The sequence below is a fragment of the Podarcis vaucheri genome, assembly GCF_965113315.1.
Source record: "Podarcis vaucheri genome assembly, chromosome: 16".
In the NCBI taxonomy this organism is placed as follows: Eukaryota; Metazoa; Chordata; class Lepidosauria; order Squamata; family Lacertidae; genus Podarcis; species Podarcis vaucheri.
The window spans coordinates 22,259,825-22,277,748 of NC_138754.1; the positions used below are offsets into that span (position 1 = coordinate 22,259,825).

The following is a 17,924-nucleotide window of genomic DNA, read 5'->3' on the forward strand; positions in this document are numbered from 1 at the left end:
TTGACCTGTTAGTGGCCAGATCCATCAGGACTCTGGAGGATTATTCATTCATTTGTTTAGAGCATGAGTACCCTGTTCCTCAGAGTGGCTTATATGCAGCCAGAACAAGACAAACCCTGCCCATGCAGACTCACAACCACAACACGGCACACAAGGAAAAAGGGACAGGGAAGGAAGAGGAAAGTATATTAAAAAAACCTCAGACACTCATTTCTAAATAGCTGTTCCTACAATGATGTGGGGGCACTGTGGGTTAAACCACAGAGCCTAGGACTTGCTGATCAGAAGGTCGGCAATTCGAATCCCCGTGACGGGGTGAGCTCCCGATGCTTGGTTCCAGCTCCTGCCCACCTAGCAGTTCAAAAGCACGTCAAAGTGCAAGTAGATCAATAAGTACCACTCCAGCGGGAAGGTAAACGGCGTTTCCGTGCGCTGCTCTGGTTCGCCAGAAGTGGCTTAGTCCTGCTGGCCACATGACCCGGAAGCTGTACATCGGCTCCCTTGGCCAATAAAGCGAGATGAGTGCCGCAACCCCAGAGTTGGTCATGACCGGACCTAATGGTCAGGGGTCCCTTTACCTTTACCTTTACCTTTACCTTTACAATGACCAGCTGGTGCAATTCAGGGGCAGGAGGTGCCTGGTGGAGCTGATGAAACAAGACCTGTTTCCCATCTCTCCTGCCAAGGCAGCCTGGTGGAATGGCTTCCCTCTGTTGACAGTTGATGGGAGAGGACACCCAATGGAGCATATGTACCTCCAAGGCCGCAAATAATCTTCTGCATCTTCTCTCGCTTTCTCCTCCACCTCTCTGGCCCCACCCCCAGATGCAAGCGCTCGGAGGATGGAAGCCACTGCCCAACTCTTAGAAGTCATTCAGGATCTGCAGAAGGCCCACGATGACTTTGAGCGCCACGAAGAGGAAGCAAAGGCAGCAAGCGACCAGGTGCCCCACCATCCTTAGGTGGGACGCACACACCCCATGTTTGTTCCATATTGTAATGGTGTGTTTACATAAGGAAGGGGATCCATTGCCTGCCTTGCAAGTTGGATGGCTTTGGATGCAGAGTTGGGGCTTGGGAGGCAAGTTAGGTTGGTTGTGGGGAGAGAGGGAGTGAGACAGACAGACAGAGAAAGGATGGACGAATGTCTTTGATCTCCTCCTGGCTGCACCCAGTCTACGCTCTATATCCAACATGGTGCCCTTCATATGTTAGACTCCAACTCCCATCAGCTCCAGCCAGCATTGCCAATGGTCTGTGACAGTAGAAGTTGTAGTTCAACAGCATCTTGAGGGCACTTGCGTGAATCTGTGCCAGATGTACAAGTAATTCCTGAAGTGTCCTCTCTTGGATCACTTTCTCCTTACAAAGGGGGCACACTTAGGCCAGTGGTTTTGTGGGGGGGGGTGTGTGTGTGCATGTTACAAATCTGTAGAAGCACAGATTGCGGGCACAGCATCCTGGAAAAATTCAGCCGTTGGGTGTTTATAAAAGGGATGAGGAACCTGTGGCCCTCATAGGTTTTTCGACTCCCAGTTCTAGTTGGCATGACCCATAGTGAGGGGCGATGGGAGTTAGAACTCCAGTAACATTCTCTAATCCTTATTTTAAAAGAACAAGTTTCTATCCCTTACAGTTAGGCTTGAAAGCGCACAGGCAATGGCCACCAAAAGCGTAGAAGTCAAGGAGGTGTCTGGCTGCAGCTCACTTTTGGTGGGCATGGATGACTTCACGTAGCCAATTTGCAATAAATTGTGGAAAATTAATTTTAGAAAAGCACATTGGAGAATATGTTCTATGGGAATAGGAGATATCGTGGGCATTTTGTATAACTGAGATCGCAGAATCTATTCCCGCGCAGAATTGGCAGTTTCTTTTGTAGCACAGGAGGCAGGTTCCTTGCCCCCAGTGTGTGCCCCCCTTGTTGGTGTGCAACTGTGCTCCACTGTGGATTGGGGCCATGCCCTAGCAATTTGCCACGGTGCTAGGAGCAGTGTGTGTGCAATCCAACAACGGTGGGGTCCTCCTGATCACGTCTCCTGCTTTCTTTGCCAAACTCTTGCAGTGCAAGAAAGTTTCTCCTGCTGCAGGTGTGCTTCTTCCTCGCCCTGTTAAAGCTTTTGTGGAAGCTGCGAACATTCAGCCTGTGATTCCCCAGCGCCTGTATAACATATGTTAGTTTAGCATTGAGTGCCCCTTTGCATTTGATCACACGGTTGCAGCAAACAAACAGCCCAGGACTGTCAGTTTGAAAACAGCAAGAACTCCTTTGATCTGGTGGATTCAGAACAAGCTAGTTGGTGTACAGCCAAACACAGTCTTTCAAACGCCGTGATGTCTTGTTAGATAAGGCTTCAGCCTTAAATAACTTAAGCATTCTGCTGGAGAATCTCAGATTCAGAAGGGATGGGTGATCCTTTGGAGTGAATGGGGCACAGCCCTGCCAAACTCAGTCTGCCCTCGGCAAGCCTCCTACCTCCCTGGCTTCTTACTTACACCCAGTCCAGGGAAAGGTGTTGGCTGCCACTGGTTATCCCTTGCAAGACTCAACAGGGAGGAGGATGTGGACAAAGTTATAATTAAACTGGCTTTGCCTGTCATTGGCTCTGGCGCCACCTACTGTCAGACCTCCAATGCCAAGGGGCACTGGCTGCCACTTCTTGGAATATATGGGAAATGAAAACAGCACTACCTGTCCCCCCACAAAGAGAGAGGTGCGCAGATTACAAAATGCAGTTAACTAACCCTATTTTCTGTGGTGGCAGGTGGTTCTGGGAGGCCAGGGAACACCTTGAGATGCTTTGCAGGTGAGACACAGTGATTTCTTTGCATCGTTTTGGAAGAGATCTTCTTTTCCTCTCTGGGCTCTGTCCAGTGTTTCTGCCCACGAGCCCAAGTTTTAAAGTTGCACAGTATTCAGCACAGCAGTTGCACCAGCAGAAGCTCTCTGGGCAACAGACCGTGCAATCTTTTGTGCAGCAAACACCTTCATCTGTCTCTTGCACAGCAACGGGCCCACGGAGCAAAATGTTTCACTACCAGAACAAGCTAAGTGACGAACTCAGGGCAGATTCCACACCATGCATTTAAAGTCCATCTACAGCAGATGGAAAGCACGTGACTTCCCTTGCAGAATCCTGGGAACTGAAGTTTGTGAAGGGCGCTGGGAAATATAGCACTTTCAATCCATTAAACATTACAGTATGAATCTGCCCTTAGTGGTATCTTGGATACCACCCTCTCATTTTTTGTTACTCCCCTCCATTTCTTTTTTTCCTTTTCTGCTAGTTTAGCAACGTCGGAAGTTGTCCCATATGGAATCATGCCATTGGTCCATCTGGCTCAGTATTGTTTACACGGGCTGGCAGCAGCTCTCCAGGGTTTCATGCAGGGGATTTCTCCCACCCCTACCTAGAGATGCTAGGGATTGAATCTTGGACCTTCTGCACTCAAAGCAGACGCTCTTCCAATGAGCTCCAGCCCTCCGATAGCTTGATTCAACCCAAATCTCACTGAAAACCTGCCTGTTCAACTGTTTTTTGTCCCCCACCTTCTCCAAGGCTGGAGAGAAACGTCTCTGTGTTTTGAGGGCGGCGATGGCAGCCCTCCCACCTCTCTGAAAACATTACGCCTGTTTTTTACTGTAAATGCAGGCAGATGTGACTCACACAGGGGCAGTCTAGTGAAAGGACCAGAAATAGGTTTCCTCCCAGGGAGCTGAGGGCAGGATTAGGACAGGCCACCGGAAGCAGGTGTTTGCTTGCACTAGGGGAGCCATCAGGCGGGGTATTATATTTGCAATGTAGCACACGGCTCACAAAGCCCCTCCTTGCCGCTGGAGTGATATTTGGGGCAGTGAGGAGTGGGGAAGGCTGTCGGACCAGGCTCCTGGCTTGCTGGGAGTGCAGAGAGATAATAGCTTCACGAACCACGTTTCTGAGTGCAGCAAAAGCCGCAAAGCCCAGTTCCCCAGGGACGCCTTGCCAAAAGCTGATGGCGCAGCAGCACTAAATGGCCCCATAAATCATGGCTTGCACCAAAGCATCTGTGGCAGTCTCCCTTGGGTGGGTGGGGAATCTTTAAGCCCTGGGAGATGATTTCCCCTTTTTCCTGCTTCCCGAACAGATGAAGATCTCCAAGGAACCTCTGGGCATTTCTTATCCAGTCCAGAACCTAAGAAGAACCTGCCGGATCAGGCCACCTGGTCCAGCTTCCTGTTCTCATAGTGGCCAACCAAATGCCCAAATTGGGGGACTGGTGAACATGATCTGAGCACAAGAGACATCTCTTCTCCTGTGGTTTCCAGCAACTTTCAGCTAGCCAGCTGTGGTTGTGTTGCTTAGAGAACAAGCCAGCAAGCGAAGTCTTCAACTCTGGGTCCTGCACCCTCCCCCTCTAGCAGGAGAGGCCACCAGGGACCCAAATGCATGCTGCCATGGCAAAAAGCACAAAGCTTGCTTGCCACATGGTTCCCCCAACCGTTGAGCCCAGAGAGGGAAACCTGGGTTCCACACCCTATCACTCTCAGACCCTCCAAGTGTCCCTTTTCCCCAGGGCTTTACAGAAGTCGTCCCAGTTTCTGATTTGACCCCAGAATGTCCCACTTTCCCCTAGGATGCCCCTATTTCCACTGGAGAAATGTTGGAGGTTATGGAGTTATGTGACCCCCCCCCCACAAAAGAGATAAATATCTATACAACCTTTAGAAGACATCTGAAGGCAGCCTGGTATAAGGGAGTTTTAAAATGTTTAATGTTTTATTATGTTTTTATATATGTTGGAAGCCGCCCAGAGTGGCTGGGGCAACTCAGTCAGATGGGTGGGGTATGAACAATAAAGTTGTTGTTGTAGTAGTTTGTTGTTGTTATGGGATAGGACATCCCTATTTTTATCAGAGAAATATTGGTGGTTGTGCACTCTGTGCTGTGAAGATGATGGGCCTTGGACTGGTCAGTCAGCCTGGCCTAACTCACAGGGCTGTTGTGAGGATTAAAAAGAGGGGAGAGGCCCATGTACATTACCCTGAGCTCCTTAGAAGAAGAGAAGTCTGTAAATGTGAATAAATGACAATGTAGTATTTGCCCCTTTTCCTTTCCAGCATTGGTGGTCTAGCACCCTCAAGCAGCTGCTGGTGTCCAGGTAACTCATGAGGGCTTGCCGAGGCTATTATTTCTCTCTCTCATCTGCCGATTCCCTTGGCTGCAGACTAATGGCAGCAGTGGTTAGGGAGCTCGCCGCCATTTTGTATTTTCCAACAATGCCCTGGGCTCCCAATGTAGCATCCCTCCAGAGCATTGCATCATGGGGGAATTTAAATGGCAGGTAGCTTCTCAGCTGTTGTCGTGACACAAGCCCATAGGGACAGTGGGGAGGTGATATCATGAGGGAGGGACTTCACGCCCTTTTGCTGGGGGCTCCATCGAACCTGGAGCTGGCTCTGGTCCTTTCACACGTGAGCAAATTTGAACATCAGATTTTACCAATGGAAAGCTGGTTGAACTGCTGGGATCTTAATACCCAAGGCAGCCAAAATTTAATTAAATGTTGTTTTGAATGTATGGAGTCCGTGCCTCCTTTTTAAACAAACAAACAAACATATATCTAAATAACTGAACTATATTGAAGTTTTTTATTATCTGTTTCTAAAGGTTGTTGCTCTCAGCCTCTGGGGAGGGTTTAAAACTGTCCATTTCAAATTAAAAATGGGGAAAGGAAGTTGCTGTGTGTGTGTGATTCAAATCCACATCTGCACCAGCCCTCTCAACCACAGGGACAAGGCAGTGCGCTTGCTTCCCAGTTTACCCCTTCCCCCAGTGTCCCACCACCATGATCCAGGGTCTAAGTCATCTTCTGTCTCTCCCCTGAGGGGCTCCAGGGCAAGCAGCGCCCACATCTCTTCCTCACCCAGCCAGTCCCTGACAGTTAGGTGCGACGAACATAGCCGAGGTGCTTTCGGTTGGAGAGGAAAGAATGCAACACAGAGATAGCATTTGGATTCCACATTTACTGCATAAATTTGTAAAGACATCAACACATGCTGAGCATGAACAGAGAAAGACACCAAGGAAATTACAAAGCCCTTTGGGATCTCCAGACAGGAACCTTAACTGACCATGCCATTGACATGGCAACTTTCCTCCTCAACGCCCAACAACCCCACCCAGAGTTAGACATGCTCGGAAATGCAACCTCTCTCACCTGTCCCATGTGAGGCTGTTGGGACTTGACTCTCTTCCACCCAATCACCCAGCGGTGGGGAACCAGTGGCCCTCCAGATGCTGTCAGTACTACAACTCCCATCATCCTTGAGCATCAACCATGCTGGCTGGGACTGGTGGGTGTTGGGAGTCGTGGACAGGGCCACAGATCCCCCATGCCCCCGCTATTACTGTGCTTCAGGTCATATGTTCATTCAAGCCATAGGACACAGTGGCGAATTTCAGACGTAGGGAACAGATGAGAACCTCCAGACAGACCTTTCTGTCGGGCCCTTGGGACTGTCCACAGGCCACACCCCCTTCTCCATAAGCCACACCCCTTTCCCAGCCACACACCCCACAGACCACACCCCTTCTCCACAGGCCACACCCCTCACCAGCCCTGCTCCCCCCACCCCTGGGCAAGTGGTTTTGCCAGGCTGCAAAGCATCCTTGAACTCATAGAATCATAGAAGGGACCCCCAAAAATCATCTAGTCCCCTGCAGCGCCAGAATATGCAGCTGTCCTGGACGGGGATCGAACCTGTGACGTTGGCATCATCAGCACCATGCTGTAACTGAGCTACATGATCTATGGGAAGAATTGGGATTCTGGTGATGCTCGTTTGGATCAAGAGAGGATCGAGAATAAGCCTGCACAAACTGGGCTTGTAATGAGGAGTTCTGTGTCACCAAGTGAGCTTGCTTACTCCTCCGTTGACAGGTTTAGTAGTGAGGCTGGCACACATTTTTGGGCTGCTTGATAAGTAGCGGAAGAAGTCTTTCAGGCTGGCATAGGAGCAAGCGTCCTTTGCATGGGTGCCTTCTGGTCTCTGCTGGTTTAGAAGACAACACCGTCACTGCTTCCGGCAACAAACTGGATCCTAACCATTAAGGAAGCAGGGAGAAGAGAGGAACAGGACAGAGGAGTTTCTTACCCTTTTCACCTGGCTTAAGGAGCATCACACAGATGCCAGTTCCAAGGAGATGTACTCCTGATAGGGACGTGGCCTGGATGCCCTTCCAATCTAGCTGTGGGCATGTGTGGTTTTGTCTAGGGAAGTTGTGGTGGCACAGTGGGAGGAGAAAGGCACTTGGCACATCCTCAGAAACACTCTTGCAAGCCAGGCTCAAGCTCTTGCTATTAGCCAAGAAAAGGAGGGTTGAGGAGAAAGAACATAATGCTAAATAAACTCTGGTTCATATATGCTCAAGATCCCAATACCTCATGCAACAACTCTTCCCGTAGGAACCAACTTGGCACCATCATCTGAGGTCTCCCTAGCCACGCCTCCTTCCAAGGCCACACCCCTTGCCTCCAGGCCACACCTCCCATGAGCCCTGCTCTGATCCCTACTTGAGTGCTTTTGCCTGCAATGTGTCTCCAGGAATTCTGATGATGCCTCTTGCTTGCCTGGAGGGTGTGGGTGAGTGGGATTGATTTATGGGATGTTCTCCCCAGGGAGACTCACCTGGTGCTGGCTCTAAAGTACTCCTGGCACCAGGCAAAGACTTTCCCTGTTCTCCTGGACATCTGATGGTTACTTTTTATCCTTGCTGCCCTGGGATTATTTTAGCCAGATGTTTTCGTATGATCGTTTCAATGTTGTGCGGGGTCGATGCTTGGGAATTGACGGAGGACCACTTTTTAGTGCTCATCTTGTTTTAACATACATTGTACCTTTTCTCCATTTGCGAGTCACCTTGAGACTTCAATAATAACAGTAATAACAATAATATAATCATCAAACCGTACTGATTCTCATACATCAAATGAGACCAGCTGGGTCAAGGTGGGGGGTTGTCAGAACGCCGGAGGCGGCAATTTTGACGTGGAGTGGAATAATCACTCCAGGTGCACAGCCCAGCAGGAGCAGCAAAAGAACAGCAGAGAAAACTGCACTGAGTGTGTGTGTGTGTGTGTGTGTGTGTGTGTGTGTGTGTGTGTGTTTTAAAGATGCAGCCCAAATGTCTGAGTTGCAACTAGGGATGTTGGAAAATTCCGACGGAAATGAAGAAGGAATTTGATTATGTTTGCTTTTTGGTCCTGTATCCAGAACGGAAATCAGTCAACTGGCTGTTGCTGCCTTCAGTTTGTAAATGATACATAATTGATTATACCCCCACCCCACAAAAAAATGCATTAAGTTCCCCTTGCATTCAAATGAATGTGGTAGAACAATGTAATAACAATGTAATTAATGCAACTGATTACTTAAATTGTCTCAAGTTACATGATTTTTGCTGCAGACGACAGTGAGGTGAATGATGTATATTTGAGAAGAAAATGAACTGCAGCAGAACGGAAACAGCCCTGCCTCCAATGAACAGAGGATGAAATGGTTTCTTGCCCCAAACCTGCCCCTATGCTTTCTTACCCCAGACTGGCAAATGGGGTGTAAATTCTGGAGATTGCCAAATCTGTCCATTTTGGTTTTTTTCTTGGTTTCTCGTTTTTCTAGTTGTTAAGTCTAGCCTCCACAATCTGCATTATATAATCATAGGGTTGAAAGGGATGCCAATGGCAATTTACACCAACCCCCCTGCATTGCAGGAATCACTTCTAAGGAATCCTTGACAGATGGCCATTCAGCCTCTGTTTAAAGCGCCCGCCCCCCCAATGAAGGAGAGTCCACCATCTTCAGAGGGAGTACAATCTATGGTCAGATGGTTCTTATCATCAGAAAGTCCTTACTAACATTCAGTCAGAATCTGGTAACTTGGGTCGACTGGTTCAGGTCCTACAGTCTGGAGCAGGGGGGGAAACGCTTCCTCCATCTTCTATGTCACAGCCCTTCAGATATTTGAAAATGGCTCTCATTTCACCTCTCAGTCTTCTCTTCTCCTGCCTAAACATACCCAGCTCCCTCATCAGTTTGAAAAAAAATCCCTCATGGAATTCCATCTGAATTTTAGTGCATGTTTCTCCCAATGGACACATTCTTTGCAAGCCACCTTCCCCAGTTTAAAGCATTCTTGTATCCCATTTTCACAAATATATGCCTTTTACCAAGGGTGGAGGAACACGGGGGGGAAAAGCTATAAAAAGTAATAAATTAAATTGTTACATCAGAAGAAAAGAAAAATGCTATGGAAAATGGCTTAGAAATATTTTTTTTTTGCTTTCTGGCACCCTCTGGTGCTGCATGTTTATAACACATTCAAAATGCTGTTTCTTGACTAATGTAGCTGAGTCCCAACACTGATAGCTGGACAATCAAACTTACTACATCAGCCTTGGCCAACCTGGAATCATTCAAATGTTTGGACTCCAATTCCCATCAGCCCCACTTAGCAAAGCCCTCATGAAGTACAACCCCCATCAGCCCCCGGCATCTTGCGGTCATGTTGGGTTGGGGGTTGATGAGAACTGTAGCACACAACTTCTGGAGGGCGCAGGTTGGGGAAGGAAGTGCTGCCTAATGAAACCAAGCCCCCCCCCTCCTTCTCTCCCAGAGGTGAGAGATAACTTTGGCAGGATTTCAATGCAAAAAGGTGGATCCGTTCCCTGCTGATTTTATCACTGCAGTAGAAACCTGCCTTTGCAAAAAGGGAAAATAATATTTTTTTATTTTTTTAAAACCAAAACGCCAGCCGCTGCTCCCTCTTCCTTGTCTTTCAACAAAGGCCAGGCATGAGTTATGAGCACCAGGAATGTGAAATGAGTTTAGAGGGAGATGGGCACGCACTGTGCCCGGGCAAACTCCAGACAGCAGGGACATTACTCTGCAGACGATGGAGCATATGGGTGAATCCAGCCCTGAAGGGCATGTCGTCCGCCTCCCATTCCTGCTGGATCTGCAGAAAGAGCAGTTAAGTGGGGGGACTTGGGTATGGGGTGGTGGAGGAGCCTAAGTGGTATTTGGAGGGTGGGGTGAGGAGAAGGGGCACCGGCCACAATTCTCCCTTCTGTGCATCAGATACCTTAAGATCCTGTATGCGAGAGGATCGCTGTGCTGTTAAGCACTGTCCTAAGGGACTCGGGTGACGCTGTGGGTTAAACCACAGAGCCTAGGACTTGCCAATTGAAAGGTCGGCGGTTCGAATCCCCGTGATGGGGTGAGCTCCCGTTGCTCAGTCCGTGCTCCTGCCAACCTAGCAGTTCGAAAGCACAAAGTGCAAGTAGATAAATAGGTACCACTCCGGCGGGAAGGTAAACGGCGTTTCCGTGTGCTGCTCTGGTTCGCCAGAAAGCAGCTTAGCCATGCTGGCCACATGACCCGGAAGCTGTATGCCGGCTCCCTCAGCCAGTAAAGCGAGATGAGCGCCGCAACCCCAGAGTTGGCCACGACTGGACCTAATGGTCAGGGGTCCCTTTACCTTTTAAGGCTGGTGTGGGGAACGTCAGGCCAAATCTGGCCCACCATGCATCTTTTATCATAGAACCAGATAATTTCAGAGTTGGAAGGGACCCTGAAGATCATCAACCACCTGCAATGCAGGAATAGGCAGGTGTCCCATATGAGGATCGAACCTGCAACCTTGGAGTTATCAGCACCACGCTCTAACCAACAAGCTATCCAGGCTGTCTGGCCCTCTGGACTCTTCCTAGGCCACACCACTCACTGGCCCTGATTCACATACCACCCTGGATGCCTTTCCCTGGCTGGGAACATGCCCCTGAACTGATCGTGCCTCTTGCCTCCTCCATGGAGGATAGAGAAGGGGGTATGCAGAAACTAGCCTCTTGCCTCTGGCCCTACCTGACACGTGGCCCCTGGAAGGTTTCCCTGAAAGGAATGCGGCCCTCAGTCTGAAATAGATTCCCGTACCCATGTCTTAATGGTGGCAGGGAGTGGGGATGAGAAGGCAGCTTCTCTCCCCAATGATTTGGGGAGGCTGGAGAAGCCAGAGCTGCCCACAGTTCTCCTTTCTGCTGGTCATATTAAGGCAACAGGAGGCTAGCAGCTCGAGGGCATGGTAGGAACTGTGGGGACTGTCCAGGCAAGGCTCAACACTTGAGGGCTGCTGGTCAAGCCAGGCTCACCCAAGACTGTGCAGAGGTGGATCCTGGAAGAGGAACAGTAAATTTGGGAGAAGGCAGTCATCCAAGTGTGTGGCCATCACTGCCTCCTGTGGGAACAAGTTCCCCAGTCTGTAAAGAAGTCACTTCATCTGTCCTAAATATTCCAACATTCAACTTCACCCTTCCACACCATGCCGTGCACACCTATCAAATTCCTGCACAAACCTCACATTTTTTAATAAACTCAAAAAAAACCCCAAATTTGCAATCTTAGGACGGTTTGTGTGTGTGTGTCAGTAACTCTTGCTTCTGATTAAAGCAACATTTTAAAAAGTTGCTGGACTAATGCGGGGCCATCACTGACGAGTCACTGTTGATAGCCATTACCCTCTGTTATTTTGTCTAATCCCCTTCTAATGCTGTCCAAGATGGCGGACTGCATGATCTCCTGCGGCAGCTAATTCCAGAGTTTTTACTTCATCTTGCATCTCCCGACATTCTGCCTCATTGGCTGGCCCTGGGTTCTAGTATTATGAGAGAGTGGGGAAAGCCATCTCTCAGTCCATTTCCCCCCACAGAATCCATTGTTTCATACACCTCTGCCACATTCCCTTTTCCCCCTCTCTGAGGGTAAGGCCAATGTGTCCAAATCAGAATCTAATCTGAATTGCAGGACTCCCTCTTTGCCCTTGCAAAGACCTTCCTAAGACCATAAGAAATGCCTGCTAGATCAGGACAGAGGGGTCCCCTCTAGTCTAGCATCCTCTTTTCACCAGATGCCTGTAGGAAACCAGAGAGGATCCAAGCACCAGAGGACTCTCCTTTCCCCTGTGGTTTCCAGTATCCCATAGCATGGATTGAGAGCAACAGGGCCAGCCCTAACCTTAGGCAGAGGGAGCCACCTGCCTTAGTCAGCAAATGCTGTGGTGGGCGGGGTGGAGGGCAGCAGCAGCAAGCTCTTAGACGTACGGAGCGCTACATGGCCTCATCTCCAAACCAGCTTCATTATCCCGTTGCCAGTGCTGAAATCAGATCCAGTTGAAAGGAAGAGCCTGCTGGATTCAGCCAATGGTCTATCTAGTCCAGCATCCTGTTCTCACAGGGGCCAACCAGATGTCTGTGGGAAACCAGCAAGCAGGATTCGAACGCAATCCCGTGGTTTCCAGCAACTGGGATTCAGAAACATTGCTGGGCAGCAAAGGCAACCGAAGGAACATGAGATGTGAAGACCCAGCTGGAGAGGTGAAGGCCAGCAGAGCGAGATCGAGAGGGTTTTGCCCTGAATGCTAGCGGACAGTTGATGGAATGGGAGGCAGCAGCATCTCAACCTTTGCTTTAGGCAGTAAAGTCTTCAGGCGCTGGCCATAAAGACCAGCGTGCTTGTGTGTGTAAGGCAATTTGCAAAGCTGAGGTGAGGAACACTGCCGTGCCCGTCATTAAGATGTCACACCTCTCTTTGGCCATCCTGGGCTTGTAGCCCATCCTAGGTCCTACATGGCGCAGACCCACAGAAATGAACGAACCGGGCTAACTTAGGTCCATTGATTTCGATGGGTTTACTCTGAGTAGGGCTTAGGTGGATACAACAACCCATGGCTTCCCAAGCCAGAATTCCTTCCTACTGCCTCCTGTGGCAAAGTGGCAAAGGCATCACAAAGGCAAAATGAGTCACCAACGCAGAAAGAACCAAGAGTTTTCCCGGGAAGGGGCGGGCAGGAGGGCCAACGCTTCCACACTTGGCTTCATACATCTCCTCTATTACATATGATATCCTGTTACAGAGCGGCAGATATGTAATATAGGATGGTGTAATGTGCAAACACAGTCAGGACAAGAGGAATATTGCAGACTGCCAAGAATATATAGGGGTTTGTGTTATGTATGTATATATCATATATAAAAGGAAAAAGAAGAGCTGATTGCTTCAGTTGCTCACTTGCGCAGTTTTGGGTGGTCTTCCTCCAGTGGGGAAACTCAGGAACGATCTAGACAGTCCTTGGTCCTGGAGGGAGAGGACCGCCCCGTGGTTTCCTTTGGCCATGTCTGGCATCGCTGTGTGGAGATCGCCCATAGTCAAGGCAGCAGAAGCAACATGAGATGTGAAGGCCAGGCTGAAGATCTGGCTGGAGAGGTGAAGACCAACAACATGAGAAGAAGTGAAGACCCGGCTGAAGACCCAAGCTGAAGACCCAGGCTGGAGAGGTGAAGACTGGCAACATGAGAGGTCTTGAAGACCAGGCTTATCCCGATATGCTGGTTGAGAGCTGATCAACAGAGACACGCACACACGCAGACGGACGGACGGACTCAGGCAGTGTTCGTGCTTCCACGCAACGCCCATGGCAAAAGTGTGGTTGGGAAAGAGCAGCCGCGATGCCTCTTCAGTCCTTCAGGTTGGCTTCCAAGACCCCCTGGGCCATCAGTTCCGCCAGGACGTTGTCCAGGTAGTTTGGGTCAGGGTAGCCATGGCCGGTGAGGTTGGACCCAAATTCGGTCTTGTGGTGGATCTCGTTCCACACCACCGTGTCGGATTCGCCTGTCGTGTTGGATGTCCCAATGGTGAAGATCAGCCGGCGTTCCCAGGCCACAATCAGGAGTTTCAAGACCTGCAACGTAAGAAGCTGGCTTACTTAAAACTGAGTCAAACCATGGCAGACCAAGCTGATAGAATATGCAGAAATAGCAAGACTGAAGGGAAAGATCGGAAACCAGGAAGTTAAAAGACTGGAAGACAGTGGTACCTCTGGATGCGGACGGGATCCGTTCCGTTCGCATCCTGAGTAGAACATAACATGCGACTGCACATCTCCGCGTCTCGCCGCTTCCGCGCATGCGTGTGACGTCATTTTGAGCATCTGCGCATGCACGAATGACGAAACCCGGAAGTAACGCACTCCGTTACTTCCGGCTCACTGCGGAGCGTAACCTGAAAACACTCAACCTGAAGCATATTTAACCCAAGGTATTACTGTAACTTTCTAGCATACCATACTTTTCTGTCTATAAGACAGAGGACCCCTATTTTGGGGGACTCAGTTTTAAGAAAATGGGGGGAGATTGCCCAGAGATTTGAGCTTTTTTTGGTGGAGAATTGCCAGAGGTATTGAGCTTTTTTAGGGGGAGGGGATTACCCAGGGTTGTTGAGCTTTTTTTAGGGGGAATTGCCAAAAATCTCTCACCAATGCACGTCGCAAAATCTGCCTCCTGTCTGGCCCATCACCAGCAGAGTGTGCCAACCACCCATCGACACAGCAACCAATAACATGCACAATAGCAGCTGACAGCCACGCCAGCAGCTAATCAAACGTCCACCCTATGCACTACCCATGTAAAAGACGACCCCCAGTTTTTAGCATGATTTTTAAAGGGGGAAAAAACATAGTCTTATATACGGAAAAGTACGGTATTTGAGAAACCACTGTAAACAGTTGAAATCATTGGCAAGAATACGATGACACTTGTAAAGTAACATGAATTTAGGATACAGTGGTACCTCAGGTTAAGTACTTAATTCATTCTGGAGGTCCGTTCTTAACCTGAAACTGTTCTTAACCTGAAGCACCACTTTAGCTAATGGGGCTTCCTGCTGCTGCCGTGCCGCTGGAGCACGATTTCTGCTCTCATCCTGAAGCACAGTTCTCAACCCAAGGTAATATTTCTGGGTTAGCGGAGTCTGTAACCTGAAGCATCTGTAACCTGAAGTGTATGTAACCTGAGGTACCACTGTACTATGGTTATACAATAGACAGATTACAGTAAAAGATGCAGGAATAATAAATAAAGAATAAATAAATCAACTGAGTCAAACCAGGGCTTTGAGTGAAGTTCTGATACCGTTTTCCGGAGCCCGCAAACAAGAACTCCTGGCACTGAGCCAGCCTGGTATGAACCAGCTCCCGAACCAATGACCCTTCTCTTTCTCCCTTGCATACACCCTAACCCTGACATGGCAGAAGCTGGGGGGAAAGTGCTGAGTCAGGCCATCGGTAGATCTAGCTCAGCACTGTCTACTCTGAGCAACAGTGGCTCTCCAGGGTTTCAGACAGGAGTTTCTCCCAGCCCTACCTGGAGATACCAGGGATTGAAGCTGGGACATTCTGCATGCAAAGCCGGTGCCCAACCGCTATTTCACAGGCAGGGAATAAAAACCCCGTTAGAAAACAAGAGGCGGCCCACCCAGAAAATGATCAGTGTAGCTAGCTCAAGGCCAAACTATTGCCTGACACAGGAAAATAAGTTAACGAAAGATGAGAAACTAAGAAAGAGGGATTTTTGTGTTTTTTTTCTTTTTGTATATGTGTTTTTCCCCCCTTTCTATTTTTGTGCTTAATGTCTGTATTTTTGTATTTTGTGATTTGTATCTTTTTTTTGTTCTATGTATTTTTCTAAACTTTTCTATGGATAAAACTTAATAAAATATTATTTAAAAAAAACAAAAACGAACTATTGCCTGACACTAAAAGCATCACTCAAAGTTGCAGGCATCCTTTCTGCCATCTTTCTGCCCCTGCACACCAGTGCCTTTTCAACCATTTCCTGCTGTCCTAAGAGCACAGCTTTGGAACAAAGATCTGACTTGGCTGGTTTCGAAACGAGGTACCCTGAGGATCCTGACCTTTTAAAACAAAATGGGCAAGCACCTAGTCCTCATGGCTTCAGAAATAGGCTTTGAAAAGCAGAGACAGGTTTTCGGGCTTTGGCCCCAAAGGGGTCTTTGAAGAAGCAAAATGCCAGAAACTTGGCACTCAGATAAGTTGGATTTTGAGGGAAAGCTTGGAAATGGTACTGAAGCCCCAGCCAGAGCCCAGCGGAAATTCAGCTGCCTACCTTTCTGCCTTTCTCGTTGTCAGGAAGGTAGCAGTGGCGAGGGAAGCCTCTCGCAGTAAACTTCTTCCCAGGATTTGGATGCTCGGGACCCTGGTGAAGCAAGAGGTCTCAGTTACATGTTGCACCAGCAAAAGTCACGGGGCATGGGCAACATGGTTTTCCTGCCCCTGGGTCTATTGTGAAAAGTTCATTAAATACACCATATTGGCCCAAATATAAGCCGCACTCCCCGCCCCTCAAATTCCGACCGTGAAAAGTTAAAGTGCGGCTTAAATTTGCGACCTTACAAAAATGGGCTTTTACGATATTGCTGCTGAAACAGACATACGGTAAAACGGAACAGGTGTGAATGCCTGCGGAATTTTAAGGAAGCGGCTTATATTTGGGTATTGTCTCCCCCCCCTTGAATTTTAAAGGTGCGGCTTATATTCGGGCCAATACGGTGTGTGTGTTGCCTAGCAAGATTTGGTATTTTGCAAATCATAAATCAAACACTGGATTACTGCAATGCACTCTATGTGGAGCTTCCCTTGCATTTGATCTGGAACAGACATAGGCAAACTCGGCCCTCCAGATGTCTTGGGACTACAACTCCCATCATCCCTGACCACTGGTCCTGTTAGTTAGGGATGATGGGAATTGTAGTCTCAAAACATCCGGAGGGCCGAAGTTGCAATTTGTGCAGAATCCTGCAGCACAATTGCTATCAACACAGCGATCTGCCAATTTGCTACTGGGTCAAGCTCAAAGTGTATATAAAGCACTTAACAACTTGGGACCAGTTTACCTGCAAAATTGCCTCACTCCATAGATGCCTACTCGACTGCTTCAATCAGCGGAAGTACCACCGTTACATAGTACCTTTGGCATTTGTAAGAACTTGGTATTTTAGTGTGGCAGCACCTATGTACACTTCGAAACTCCCTGCCTCTTGATATCAGGCAGGTGCCTCCACTGTACTTTTATCAGCAACTGCTAAAAACATTTTTTTATTTTTAATCATTTTTATTGAATGATTTTATGTTACAAAAAACAATAAAACATTTTTTTGTGTAGACAAGCCTGCCCTGATGTTTAGAAAGTTCATGTGAGGATTGGACTTCCGGAGGCGGCGCGAAACGGGTAATGGCGGTCCTCTTTGCGCTGCAGAGAGGGGCTCCGCAGAAAAGGGTTGTTTGCTACGGCGAAGCGACGACCCATTAAGTTAAACCACGAGCAGAGCGAGCTCGTGGCCGTGGGATCCGGCGGGCACCGAGAGCGACCCCCAAAACGAAGAAGGGACCCCGTAAGGGGCTCCGGAAGCGCGGAGGGGAAGCGGTGCTGTGGATTCATCGCTCTTTCTGCGGGAGTGAAGCCGCGCGGCTGTTACCGATGAGCGCCGACCTTTCTTCCTTTACATTGGATTACAAATCAACTACTCGTGAGTAGGATTTATATGAGATTGGATTACAAATTGTGAATTCGGCTGAAAGCGGGAGACGAGAAAAAGGAAGTCCGTCTCCCGGAGGTGCTTAATGATTAAAGGCAAAGAAACTGACAAGCTGGAAGCAATAGAAAAAGGTTTTAAAAAGAGAGATACCATACGTCTGGAGAAGCTTGGAAATTGAAGGGAAAGGCAAGTTATTTCTAATTTTCTGTGACTGTGTCTATTTTAATTGGGGTTTCTCCTCTGCTAAAATTTTCAAAACTTTAAAGACTTGAGAATCCCTAGCCCTGGACTTGCAGCGGGTAAAAGCTATGTTGCGGATATATTTACAAAGTTGAAACAGATGTCTACCGGTGGATACAATTAAGCAACTGTATTTTGCACCTTTTAAGAAACTACTGTGGCAAAACTGAGAGGGCTCTGCAAGAAGGAAAAGTTCTTCTCTAAAGATATTTATTAACTTGTCTAATTGTAGGAACTTTAATGGCGACTGAAACTTTGTTTCTTC

The 17,924-nt window shown here is 48.5% G+C and overlaps 2 protein-coding genes across 8 annotated transcripts in view; one reads left to right on the forward strand and one right to left on the reverse strand.

Moving 5' to 3' along the window:
- Positions 1-5,558, forward strand: part of RASAL1 (RAS protein activator like 1) — a 64,314-nt gene extending 58,756 nt beyond the window's left edge. For 4 of the 5 annotated variants that reach the window (XM_082203125.1, XM_082203129.1, XM_082203127.1 and 1 more), the window contains one exon: positions 826-5,558. In XM_082203125.1, coding sequence (XP_082059251.1) covers positions 826-962 — 137 coding nt within the window. In that variant the 3' untranslated portion in view covers positions 963-5,558. The remainder of the gene's footprint in view (positions 1-825) is intronic. The other variant, XM_082203126.1, reaches the window with a different exon arrangement.
- Positions 5,559-5,984: 426 nt separating this feature from the next.
- The window catches only part of DTX1 (deltex E3 ubiquitin ligase 1), a 75,915-nt gene continuing 63,975 nt past the window's right edge, over positions 5,985-17,924 (reverse strand). For all 3 annotated transcript variants that reach the window (XM_082203216.1, XM_082203217.1, XM_082203218.1), the window contains exons 9-10: positions 15,991-16,080; positions 5,985-13,769 (exon numbers count right to left, since the gene is read on the reverse strand). In XM_082203216.1, coding sequence (XP_082059342.1) covers positions 13,545-13,769; positions 15,991-16,080 — 315 coding nt within the window. In that variant the 3' untranslated portion in view covers positions 5,985-13,544. The remainder of the gene's footprint in view (positions 13,770-15,990; positions 16,081-17,924) is intronic.